Below are 13,131 nucleotides of genomic sequence, written 5' to 3' on the forward strand. Positions count from 1 at the left end.
GGCAGTGGTTTGGGTTTTTTTGTTGGTTTTTTTTTTTTTTTTTAAAAAAATTTATTAATTTTGGGTTTTTTTTTTTTACACCTGCGAGGTTGCACAAGACTATGAACACAATAACAGTCACTGAATGTACAACAAACATACACAGTTAAATAAGAGAAGGGGCAGAGCAAAACAGCCCGAGCAGTCCGAGAGGTGCAAATTCAGAGTTGTGTGTTTTCTTTTTCTTTTTTTCTTTTCCTCCAGGAAAATACAGAACCGGACCCAAAATGCCTACAAGGAACAGCATTACGCTTCCAAAGAGCCTGCAGCGGTGCCCATCTTCAAGCAAAGCATAGCCCTTGCCAGCAACCCAGACTTAAGCTCCTGCAGGGCATTACTCAAGAGATAAATCTTTGGGTTGCTCTGGTTTAAAAAATAATAATAAATCCTATACCTTCTGCACTGCAGAAATTGGGAAAAAAATCCATGCAAACTTGTCTTTTTTTTTTGTTTTCCTAAAAGCAGGCCCCTGCCATCCGTGCAGTATCTGTAGTTCCTTACTTTGGAAGGGTAATTATGATACTTCCAGTTCCAGGGATGCTTCTTTTGCAAGGAGGTTTAACCCGTGAATCACTTAAGAATCACCGAGTACATTGCTGTTGCTGTGGGACAGAACAGAATCTCTGATAAGGAAGATTAGAGTTCAAAGAGGCTCTTTTACAGTTGTTTTCTGGAACACCTCGTAGTTTTCAGCTTTAAATAACTAGTGCAATTGTCCTCATTCTGTGAGCCTTTCTAACAAAGGTGAATAGAGCAAAATATTTTTTAAACCCCACATCTGCAATATCATTGAGGGGAACCAGTCTGATGTTCATCTATAGACCTTTTAAGACTTTAAAATTGCTCCTGTAGGGCAGTATCCACCTGGAATATCCCATTTCCAAGCCTCCTATTTTCCTACTAGTCATACCATTATTGACTCGTTATTACATCACCTAGCAGCCTGAAGCAAGCCAGGACAAAACCTCCCTTCTCTTCTCCCACACAAACAACATCTCAACGCCCAACACTAATTCAGAAGCCCTCAGCAACACGACTCCAAATGAATTAGTGGGAACTGCAGTCACTTGGCCACGCTGCTAAAAGTCAATGGGCTCCCAAATCCACTGAATTTAAAGACACTCATCACTGCACTTGACTAATCGGGAGCTCTGGTCCTCGTTAATTTTACCAATTTCATTAATGCCCCCAGTACGATGGTACAGCAAGAGAAGCGAAATCCCAGGAACAAATTAATCCACATTTTAGCCAGTCACTTCAAAGCTACCTCAAACCAGTTTTGAGCTTGCCAGTATTTTCAATCTGATTTATCTCATCACGCATGGCCGCTATTTCCATGCTACATTAACAGATCTGTTAATTACCAAAGCAATACCTGCTACAAGGCTTTGCCCGCAAGGAACCAGACTTCCTCTTGTCTGAGTCTGAGTGTGAAGTTCTCTCTCGTCTAAGAGCTTTAACTGTGAGGCCTGATCCCAAAACCTGTGAACACCTGTACCGCTTACTCACACGGGTAACCCTCGTCTAAATCTCTGGGAGTTCTTATGCAAGAGTCCTGCGTTCACACTCACTGCAGCACAAGAGAAAATGAATCAAAAAAAAAAAAATCTCAGTCCTTCAGTCTCAAGGGCCGTTAAGACAACACATCCTTCTTTGCTTTTGTTTTATAAATAAATGTATCTTATTATGCACAGACATTCTGGGATGAGTTTTCAGGCAGTGAAGGGAAGTTCAGACATACACAGTATATCCCATCGGAGTCAGTGGAGTTGCAGTCATATTCTTACAAATACCAGAATGCACTAAAGAACCAACCAAGACGACCCGGGCAGGAGAATTATGTAAGAAAAAAAAGAAATACACTGCCTTAAAAAGAGAAACCTTCTCTTTCCCTTCCTCCTGGTCCCTAAATGTAATGAGAATTCTGTACATAGACCAGGTCTACCAAAGCAGGCAACTCTCACAGATGGCTTTCTGTGTCCCATGAACAGTGGTCCACTAGCATGTTTCCTGTATTTTTCCTGAGTCCAGGGCTGGTCATTTTACAGAACTGTCCAAAGGAATTACAGTGCGCTGTTAAGAAGGTATTTGGAAAAATCAAAGTAACCAGCTCTCCATCCAGTTTTCAAGGGGAAAAATAGGTCCTCTTCAAGGTGGCCACAGAGACAGCTACCCTGCCTCCTCAGAGGTGTGCTCCTCTACCCTCATTTTTTTTTCCTGGCACAACTATCTTCAGGTCACAGCAGAAGCTGCTATGCAGGATAAGCTGAGCCTTTTTTTTTTTTTTTTTTTTTTTTACAGCCAAAAGGCAATTTTTCCTGCAAATACCAGAGGGGAAGAGAGATAATAGTGGCTCCATACTACCCTTACGGGCTACTCTGATTTCCATCAGTTTGTTCCACATGATATGGGTTTAAGACTGCACTTTTCCTTCTTTCTGGAACTGCTTGGTCAAATAGGGCAGGATAGACAGCATGTAAACAGTTCTCGAGGGCTGGAAAAATAATAATTTAATGGACTGCTTCGGCACATCTTCACAGCTTCATTGTTATATCCATCCCTGCACACGTATACAAGGAGCCACCGCTTTGCTGCTGCTGCTCGTTTTCTCCAGGCAGTCTGCTCGCGTTGAGCTGGTACGTTCCCTTTCACCTTGGCTGCTGAAACAGAGGAAGCAGTTCTGCCATAGTCTGGCAGTTTACATGATGTCCTCCTCTTTAACGGCTCCTATTAAAAATATACACACAACAATCTGCCAGTTAGCCTTCAGTTAGGCAAGCTTTTTCCCATAAATTCAAATAAAAAGTTGTTTACTGGAGACACTTCCAAAAAGGAAAAATAAGGGTCAGCAGACATGCCAAAAATAAAGTCCAGAGCAAGCAAAGGTTTCACTTCTCTTGTCCTTTTTGTTAAAAGCTGCATAAAATAGCATCCCAGAAGGATTTTGAGGGTACTTCATGATCACCGGGGACTTAAACCCTCTTAAAGCATTAACAAGAGCTCCAAGATTTTAGTTGAAGTTAAGTGAGCATATACTTTAAAACATATTGAGCCCCAGGATACCCATAGATTGGGCTTTCAGGGGTGGTGACAAGTACAAGCAAGTGACACCCCGAGGCTTCTTCATTCGTGTTCTGCTGAGAAAGTTCTTGGCTTAGTGATGTGCACTTCACTGCCGCCGTTCCCGTTGGTGGTTGTAGTGATTATGTACTGGGTGGTTTGCTGCTGACTGCTCGTTTGTGATTCCAGGGCATCCGTGTGGGCTGGCGGCTGGGAAACGCCGACCTGTACCTCGCTGGAGAGCGAAGAGTTCTGTTTGCCATCCAGATCAGGCTGGCCTTCAGATATCACATAGTGAGTCTGCATGGGGAATATAAAAAAATAAGTAATAATCGTTGCATCTTCTGTTACTTTTCTGTTCTAATAGTCTGTAACTTTCCTGTTGCTGTGCTGGAAGGTATTCTGGTATGAACAAAGAACTTTGAAATTAAGTTGTATTTCATTTAAACGTGCTTGAGAGCAACATAACCCTTGTCCTTTGTTTTGAAGCACGTTGCATTGGGTTAACTTACAAATGGTCAAACTAATTATACAATTAACCCATCACCTACAAATTAAAACAGCAACTTTAAATACAACTATTCTGAAAGTTTTTTGTGTTTTCCATGTGTTCTACCAGAAGTTGCAGTTCCAGTGTGCAGTATCAATGTACAACAGCCCGCCTCCTTACGCTGGATCGCTTACAAGGTAAGATAGCAGTAACTCTTCTTGTTTTGTCATCCTATAGATAACAAAGCTATCAAAATGTTTCTGGAAAGTGTTCTGAAATTTGCTTTAACGGATACAGCTGAGTCATAAATATTTTTAAGACAAATCAATCCACTAAATCATACCTTGTCCTGCAAATGTGATTAAGCCAAGTCATTAAATTTGAAGGAGTCATACAAGGACCAGACAGTGTGGGCTTTGTAAATGGCAAGATGCAGAAAACTATTTCTAATTAACACATAAAGGAATATGATGCTATTTCAGGGAAAAAAAAAAAAGATCTTTTTCTTGAAGCTCTAGGGATTATTTCATAACCTGAAGCTTAGAACATTACGAGGTTTGACCAGTAGCACTTTTCTCCTTAGTTTAGGACACAACACATATAAATTCTTAGCTGTTTTGCCTATAGATTTTACACAGCATGGAACTCACCACCATGGTTACAGAAAGCCAACACCCTTTTGGACTCTACAGTCTGGACCTCTTTAGGTGCACCATTATTCTCTAGTCTCTGTGCCCCAGTCATCATTTTGGCATTCCTTCAACCTTCAAACTGAAGGCTTTAAAGTCTGATACATTGTTCTGGATGAAAAAAAAAAAAAAAAAAAAGGCCATTAATGTTTTCCTTACCTGAGTAACTGCTTTCACTTGGCCTGTGTTGACAGTGGTGACTGGTGTACCTACAGCAGTCTCTGTGATCACATACTGGCCTTGGGGAATGGTCATCATCTGAATCTCAGATGCTAAAAAAAAAAAAAAAATGGAAATTGGAGAACCAAGACCTTCAGTCAAACTGAAAGACCACCTTGAAAGAGAGTATCTTATGTCATTAAGATTTCAAGCCTGAAACAGTGGCTGTTGAATAGAAATTCAGGTACTGTAAAGCCTTGGAAAACTCTACAGGCCTCAACAGAATTATGCCAGCTAACATTAGATGCGGATTTAGTAATTCATGCACAGACAACACATCCTGTTCCCACCCAAGAAATCATAGAATCACCATCCAGAGTTGCACGAACACAAGAAATCATTTCATGTCTGTCGTAGCACCCCTATCTTCTGTGTGATTCTTTCAAGCACACATTCAAACTTGAACAAGTTGCTCTCCAGCACATGGATTCTTGCTGAAGGCAAGTTCCTTGGATTAAAGGAGCCCAGTCTACCTGCCCAAACCACGTATCAGATCATTATGGACCTACAGCAGAAAAGCTTGTACAACCATTTTCATTCTGAAACAGTTTATCATCTTAGATCTCTATGAATATTAATCATGAAGCTTAACGAGCTCTGAAAATACTATCCCATTTGGTAGCTGGAGAAATGGAGCACATTAGTCCCACACACTAGCCAGACTACTAGTGAGAGCTACTGCTGACACTTACAATAGCTCCGAAATGAGTTCCACGTGCTGGGAAGATACGTGTGCTGGACTGAAGATCCTTGCTGCTGCTGGAGGGCTTGGTTTGGAGTCGATGGAGTTGTCTGCATCTGTGAGGGGCTGAGTTCCTGCTGCGACTGTTGTGAGGAAGGACTCAAAGGCTGACCCCCAACCTAGGAAGAAAAAGAAAAAAAGAAGTTTAAGTGTTCTCAGTGTACTAAGGATTGCATACCTCTGTGCTGTTACAAACTTATCCTTCTTATTAATGGAAAACACAGGGCGGGGTTCTATAGCATATCGAGCACAAGAACTGCAAAGCTCTCCTCCCTCTCCTCCAACTTGCTTCACTCTATGGTTAGTAAGCAGCAATCGGGAAACTGAAATAGAGATGTTGCTTGCTAAAGGTTACAGAGAGAGTCTGTGGCAGACAACTGACATTAGAGGCTAAATACTACCCAACAGCATGAGGAGCTGAATTTCAAATATTTGAGGAATGCCAGTTTCCATTTACGTCTTTCAATTGGCTAATTTTATTTAAGGTGCAAATTTGTCTGTTCCCAGCCATTTATCTCTACCTTGTATACACTGTTAGGAAAAAAAACCCAACCAAACCAAAAAACCCCAAACAAAACCACAACAGAACACCCCCATACACCCTAGGAACATCTGGGAACTACTTGATGATTTCAGGGGTGTTCATGTGAGAGTCATTTCATGTGTGGTCCTTTAAATGACACAGGAAAGACGTCTCCTGCATCAGCACCTGTAATAAGCCAGCAGCTGAGCAGGCTGGGAGGGAGAGCATTTCCTGCAAGAGAAGAGTGAAATACCTGTGACGATGACTGAGTTGCTGGCGATGGCTCTGTGACCTGGATGTGCTGCACCTGGATAGCGTGCTGGGTGTACGTCTGGGGGTCATGAAGCTGCCCAACGTCCACCGTGGAGTGCTGGGACTGGTGAGGTGAGGTAGCCTGGAAAAATAATAAAAAAAAAATTCAAAGCAGAGGCGTATACTTCAAATTCTTTGCAGAAGCAGCCACATAAACCTCTTCTGTGTTACAAGGTCTGGAACAACGAGACATGAGCCTTAGTGAGGCCATGCAGCATGCCTTGTTCAAGCCTCTGTTTACCCTTTTCACACTCCTGGGAGATAAAGCAGCACACTTAACAGATGTAACGGCACCGAGATGGTTACATCTCCGTGATCTCAGTGGAAAGGACTTGCCTAAGGTCATACAAGCTGTCTGTGGCAGCAGCTGGACTCAAATCAAAGGGTCTAAAAAACAGGATTAGGGTCAACCACTGAACCATCCTCCTTTGTAAGCATCTTTCTATAAAATGTGCACACACTCGAGATCTGCATATCCAATACCGCAGTTTAACATCGCTCTGTATCAAGACAAGTACTCAGAGTCTTATTGATTAAAGGCTTTCTTTGAGCAACACCTGCTAATGATGCCAATTGGAGTAGTTTAATTACAAGCCTGAGTTCTTGATAAAATTAATATTAGCTGCAGGAATCAGTTTTCATGCTCTTGTATTGTTAAAACAGCCACAGTCAATATTAACTGGGGCCATTGTTTAGGCCTTTACTAACCAAATTCATAACTTAATTTGTAATGAGGGGGCAGACAGAACACAGAGTTTCAGATTCAAACACAAACACGTGGTAGTTTCAGCTTCACCCAGTGGATGAGAGATTTGAAGGCTACGGCAGTTTCTTACAGCTGCCCGAGTTATTTTCCTCAGTTCAGTTACTCTAGTTACATTCTGGTTTTATTTTTAGGAGGCTGTTGAGCGTCACAGAGAGTGACTACTCCATTAGATGATACGAAGGGAAAAAGCAAACGCTTTCTGTACTTCCAAATTTTGGCTCTGGCTCACTGAGAACAAGGAAGTATAAATGAGTCTTCAACTGCAAAAATGGGTCACCCACTGACCCACTTTTCCAGTTGCTGCGAAACCTTCCTAGAGCAGACGAGCAAAGGTGCCCAGATGGGTAGAATGAAGTTAGGACTGTGTTGATATGTCTCCAGCAAGCTGGGCGAGACTGGCAGAACTATTTATGCCCAGAACACGACGCTTACAACAGCAACTCTATGCATTAGCAATTTATCTGTAAAAAATAGTCTGCACCACTTCCTGTAACTACTCCTTAACAAACTTCCAAGAGCTTACAGCCTCAAGAAAGCACAGGCTTGATATGGAGGGGGTGAAAACCCAACAGGTTACTCACCTGGGCCACTTGAACAACCTGCAATTGTATGTGCTGAGGCTGCTGCAAGCCAGTTGTGGACTGAGAGACAGGGATGTACTGGATTCGCTGGTAGTCGCCCTGGGGAGTTCGATAGTCTGTCGTGAGCGTCTGGGAGATCTCCGTCATCGCCTGTGTCAGTAAATCTGTTGTCTGAGCAGGTAGAGAAGGAGAGATACAGACCGTCACCCCGTATTGTCTACTGGATTGAATGCTTTTGCAGGGCCGCAGTTCTTTCATCACGCTGAATCTACACTTACACCATTGGGCCTAGTCATTTATTTACAAGAGCTTCATGTGTACAGAGGATGGGGTCATAAGCAATCGCAGGGATCATCCACTAGGACTGTCTAAATGCTGGTCAGGACTGTTAAGGGCTAACTTAACATACAATAAAAAAATTATTTTCATCTTTTGACTTAACAGTATTCTATTAGACAACAAAAATCCTGCCTTTGTGAAGGGTTGACTTAATTTCCAAGTCAAAAGAGTGCTTCTCGGATGTATTCCACCTTTTCTCCTCACCTGCCAGAGTGATAATTTTCTTGGCAACTGTATTTTTGAAGTGTGTAAAGACATTTAGTACCGAACAAAGCGGTGTCAGCATCCTGGTTGACTCTGCCCATTTTCAAGCAAAACAGTCTTCTATCCAGTTACAGTCTTCAAATAGCAAGTTTTAAACGGTGGTTAATAAGATTTTTAAAACTATGCATCATCCCAGGACAGCTAAAGGACACAAGACTGATTTTCTATTCTCAGCTTTCACTTCTGTAGCAGCTGAGGTATTAACAGTGATTAATAACAGTGAGAGATCAGCCACTGGAGGTTCATATCACTCAGTGCTGCACTGTCCAAAGGATTACAGAGAGATGTTGTCTTCTCTGAACAGAATTTGATCCAGTCCCCAGTCATCGTTAGACATGTTCTCTTGATCCCAAGAACTGCAAGCACCTCAGGAGAACAGTCCCAGTGAAAATCCACAAGATGTGTATTAATTAGGCAGGTGTGAAAGTATTATGTGGAGTCAGTAGCATATGGGTCTGAGTGAAAGAAGGGAACGGAGCAGGGAAAAGAGACAAATCCTTAGAGCTCCAGAAAGAAATACATAATTCCTGGCAAAGCAAAACTACAACACAGATTCAGGAACAGAAGTGATCTCAAATAACATCCTAACAGACGCTTTAAAGCGACGTCTGCCAAATAAACACTAAGACTGCTATACCAGAGGGCTTCTGTTCTGTTTGTTTCCCTCCATTGGCCTGATCTAAGACATCTTGAATCCTTACCACAACAGTCTCCCCGGTGGTGCTGTCGGTGGTTAGAACGGCAGGAGTGGAGCTGATGACAGCTGTCGCCAGCGGAGCATGTATCGTGTTAGGGAGCTGAGCAAACTCCGGGTGCTTCTTGCGAATGTGTTGTACCATCTTTGTCTACAGAGAGATGCAAAAGAGCATTAGAAACATGGTCAGTAACCCCAACTGAAATCTAACAACTCCGTGGACTGTAGTTTTTAGGTTTTCCTCAGTAAGGTGGCATCAAGATTCACACTATGGGATGCTCTGCTCAGCGAGAAGGTAACAAGGACCACAAAGTTGCTGCCGATTAGAGCTATGCCATACTGAAATATTGCCCCAAACATCACAGCCTGTAAGCTTTTTACCCCAACACAGCCAAATATTTTGGGGACCCCTTCCAGAAGTCACCCATTTTGCATTTTGTTTCCCTACTCCTCTCCCTTGTAACTGTCAGTGAGCAGTTTCTAAGCTTTTCCATTTGTGACTGCACTCAGATAGCACCTCTGTTTCTTCTTTTAAGCTCACACCCTCTGTTTAGGGAATGTTTTTGCCATAAAACAAGCAGGCTCTGCCTGTATTGTCGACACGCAGCATGGAACCAGCACTCTGACTCAGAATAGAAGTGCTCTGCTTGCAGACTGACCAATGACAGAGAGAATGGTGAAAAAGAATCACCAGGGAGAGGCTGTTTTCTGAATCTAGGAGACAACCCCCTTACCTTACTGCTGTACTGCTTGGAACAGTGAGGGCAGCAGACCGGAGGGGTGGCTATGGTGCCTGTCAGCTGGGTGTGGGTGCTCAGCATGGGATCCGGCTCTCCGGGGCCTGCAGGGCGCAGTTTCCGGATGCTTGGAGGTAGCTCAGCACCAGGATGGTTCTTCAGGATGTGTGCTTTGCGTTTACTGGCACTCTTGTACACCTGCAGGGTAGAGATTTGGAAGGAAAACTGGGTAATCCCGAAGTCTGCACAGGAAACAGGTACCAGTTATCTTTATCTGGAAGGTCTGCAGGTTGCTTTAGACAATATGTTCAGTGAAATCCCCAAATAAGTGCAATGCATGAATATACCTACACCTTCCAGTGTTTCATCAACCTGTAAAAGCAATTCCTTCTTGTGTAGCATGCAGAAGCCACTTGGGAACATGTTGTATGCCACAATAAAACATCAAAGCGGGACAGGAAGGTAAGAGGAAAATCTTTTTTGCCTAATCCTCGAAGGCCAAATGTCAGAGAAGCCACTGATCACTGAAGTTGTAATTTGTCCAGTGTTAATTGGACATGAGGGTTGATGCCTCCACTCTTGCACAGAGCATCAAACTGTTTTAATGGTCTTCAGCAATCAACATATTTTTAAATTCTTTTTAGGCACATCAACAAATGAATGTTCTGTGATATTATTTAAAAACATCCATTTTTTTCCCCCTTTAAACAAAAGGAAGGAGGCATCACAGAAGAATGCACTGAGGATAAGGACAGTCAGAATACACTCCCTGGTAAATAAAGGCCCACATGCATAAAAAGCAAAGGCGAGGGAATAAGAACAGGAACCCAGAAGCAGCACAGAAGCAGCTTCAGGCTCCACTGAACACTGGGAATTATTGGCATGTGACTAAGCAAGCAGCTTAAAATAAAAGGGTTAGAGGCTAATGTTTAGAAGTGATACAGAAACCAAAAGAAATTAGTGTTCAGGAATTATAGACAGATAGGATACTTAATCCTGGGCTGCAAAAAGTGATACAGGACTAAGGGTGAGTGACTGCTTGCTGGATCATAGTATTTAAGTTTTCCAACTCCAAAAATAGCAGAAAAGGAGAACTGCAGTTTTCAATTAGCATTCATCTGCCTTGACCTAAGTGCATTTTGTCTTAATGTTTTTTGGACAGTACTGCAGGAATGTTGCTGGCAAGCACCTCAAAAAAAAGCTACAAACCCTGCCAGATGTTTTATGCGGAGACAAATGGGTTGCATACAGGTCTAGGACTGAGCTACCCTCCAAGGGGTGACTTCCCTACATACCTTATCACAGTACTGACAGAAATAATCTCTGTTGGGTTTGATGATGGGCAACGTGAGCTCTGGCACCTCTTCTATTTTCATGTCTGGATGTCTCTTTGATAAATGATTCACCTTAGGAGAAAGAAACACAGAGAACAAGAGAGCATATTACAGCTGGAAGCCAAGAAATTGCTTTTTCTCCTAGAGATGGGTAACAACCAAACCAAAACTGTAGCGACGCTAACCAGCAGCACCGGGAGCATTTGCTGCTGCACGAGTTAGTGCGCGTTCGCAGTCAGCTGCTGAAGGTAAACATGGTCTTGCTAGATCTCATTTAGAGTTTCTCTAATCAAAGTAAGGTGGGAAGGGGTAAAATAGCTTGCCAGAACTCTCTTGCAGCTGACAGCGAGGTAAAGGGCCTCTGCCTAGGGAGGCCTTTGCTAGCAGAGATCACAACCCACGCAAAATATTTGCAAATAAGATTTCCTGCTGCGTAACACCCTTTACACGGTGGCAGTTACCAGGCATGGCCAGGAGAGGCCCCTCAAGAAGGGAGAGAAACAAAAAATAGGAAACACAGTCAGGAAAACTGAGGCAGTAAGGCTGAACTAGGCTATATATTAGTCTCATGTTCTGTTAAATACTTTACACATTAATCAGCATTACGTAGCATTGAAATACGGTCGTGACAACCAGACAGACAACACAGGCAGTGAAATACATAAAGGCACACATCTGCTGAAGAGATAAGACACACGGGTGTAAAAAACATACATAATCTCAACTCAGCTGTAAAATTCTCCCAGTTTCACAGCATCCTTGTGTTCCAGCCATTGGGATTCCATCTTTATTCCTCAGCTACTCATCAAAATTGAGTACAGAAGTTGCAAGAGAAGCTGGAGCACACAGGCACTCACCAACATCCCCCTCCGGCGGAAACCCATCATACAGAGTCGGCACTTGAACATGAAGCTTTCGTAGTCGGTGGAAGCTATCCGAGGCTTGAACGTTTTCGAGCGGCTGATTCGATCAGCTTTCTTGGCCTCCCTCTCCGGGTTGTGCATTCTCTGCATGTGCTCTCGCAGTTTGTCTTTCCTCTAGGGAAAGAGCAATGGGGGAGAAAAATATCATCACCAGTTACTGCCTTACTACCCGCTACAAGGAAGAGCCACACAGTAAGTTGTTCAGAGATCTCTCTTTGGCTTTTCCTCTCCAGTGTTGCCATGAGATACAGTTGCATGCTCAGCGTTGGACAGCTCAGCAAGAACCCTTTGGGCTTAGGTTTATCCTTCAAACTAAGCTGAGGTTGCTCAGCCACGAAAGCAGGAGCCTAACTAATGCTAATTTAGCAGCATCCATGAGAATGAACCCCACCGCTCTGGTTTTTTCTTTGAATTTATCTAAAATATTAGTGCTCAACTCTGTACAGCTGGAAACTTGCATCAAATAATGCTCTTGACTGAGGAGGAACCTACTGCCCAGATGCAATCCAGCCTCTCTCTGGACACACACTGTCTAGAATGTGCTTCTTCACCCCAAAGTATCCAGTCCCTCAGTATCCCGTAAGAAGCTAAGTGACAAGGAGCAGGCTGCTGCCACCACAGTCTACCTGGCTCCCCGTCTGCTCCATCTGTTCTGGTGGGATCTGGAAAGGCATCTGCATGTCATGCGCTGACAAGATGGATGCCACGGACACAGGCACCTTGGCCAGGAATATTATTAATCTGCTGATATCAGCGAGAAGTTTTCTTAACTGATATGAGCAATACAACCCAAGCAGCTGGCAATTGAGCCTATAATGACCCAGTTCTTAATGAGAAGATGGAAACTTCCTTTAATAGTAAATTATTAGAAATAAGATCTGACAGATGAGACACCCTGCTGCAGCAGAGCATGCTGGAGCAGATCTTGCCCTTTGTCCATCAGGAATGAAGGCTGTAGCTCACACAAAGCGGCGCATGCGACTTGCAGACAAGTCTAGCATGTTTACACATTAGTTTCTTCCACCTTGGAGAACGTGAGCTTATTGACTTGAAGGAGGGTAAAGAGTGGTGTTCTCCACCTGTATGGGGAACAGACTAGTCAAGAGTCATCTCACCTTGAACTGCTTGCCACACGTGGAGCACAGGAAGTCTTTGCGGTCCGAGTGTCGCAACATATGGAGTCGCAGCTTGTCAGGACGGCAGAAAGCCTTGTCACATTCTGTACACTGGTAAATCTTTTCTGAATGGAAACTCCGTACGTGTTTCTTGACCTAGAATTGCAGATTGGAGAAAAATGGAATTTATTCAAAAGAGGAGCGTGTGGTAAAACAGTCTAGGAAATCCTTCGCAAAAAAAGGAAAAAGAGAGGAAGAACGTTTTAAGAGATCTCTAATCTGCTTTGGTTTAAAAAGTATTTTA

The 13,131-nt window shown here is 43.2% G+C and overlaps 1 protein-coding gene across 10 annotated transcripts in view; it reads right to left on the bottom strand.

The window, feature by feature from the left end:
- Positions 1 to 8: 8 nt before the first annotated feature.
- The window catches only part of PRDM10 (PR/SET domain 10), a 46,004-nt gene continuing 32,881 nt past the window's right edge, over positions 9 to 13,131 (bottom strand). For 8 of the 10 annotated variants that reach the window (XM_074851180.1, XM_074851179.1, XM_074851185.1 and 5 more), the window contains 10 exons: positions 12,828 to 12,983; positions 11,647 to 11,826; positions 10,751 to 10,861; positions 9,453 to 9,653; positions 8,726 to 8,869; positions 7,422 to 7,592; positions 6,016 to 6,156; positions 5,190 to 5,358; positions 4,438 to 4,550; positions 9 to 3,399 (listed from right to left, as the gene is read on the bottom strand). In XM_074851180.1, the coding sequence (XP_074707281.1) occupies positions 3,163 to 3,399; positions 4,438 to 4,550; positions 5,190 to 5,358; positions 6,016 to 6,156; positions 7,422 to 7,592; positions 8,726 to 8,869; positions 9,453 to 9,653; positions 10,751 to 10,861; positions 11,647 to 11,826; positions 12,828 to 12,983 (1,623 nt within the window). In that variant the 3' untranslated portion in view covers positions 9 to 3,162. Of the gene's footprint in view, positions 3,400 to 4,239; positions 4,390 to 4,437; positions 4,551 to 5,189; positions 5,359 to 6,015; positions 6,157 to 7,421; positions 7,593 to 8,725; positions 8,870 to 9,452; positions 9,654 to 10,750; positions 10,862 to 11,646; positions 11,827 to 12,827; positions 12,984 to 13,131 lie in introns of those variants that run through there. The other 2 variants (XR_012626497.1, XM_074851186.1) reach the window with 2 other exon arrangements.

This window comes from Strix uralensis, chromosome 26, assembly GCF_047716275.1.
Source record: "Strix uralensis isolate ZFMK-TIS-50842 chromosome 26, bStrUra1, whole genome shotgun sequence".
NCBI lineage: Eukaryota > Metazoa > Chordata > Aves > Strigiformes > Strigidae > Strix > Strix uralensis.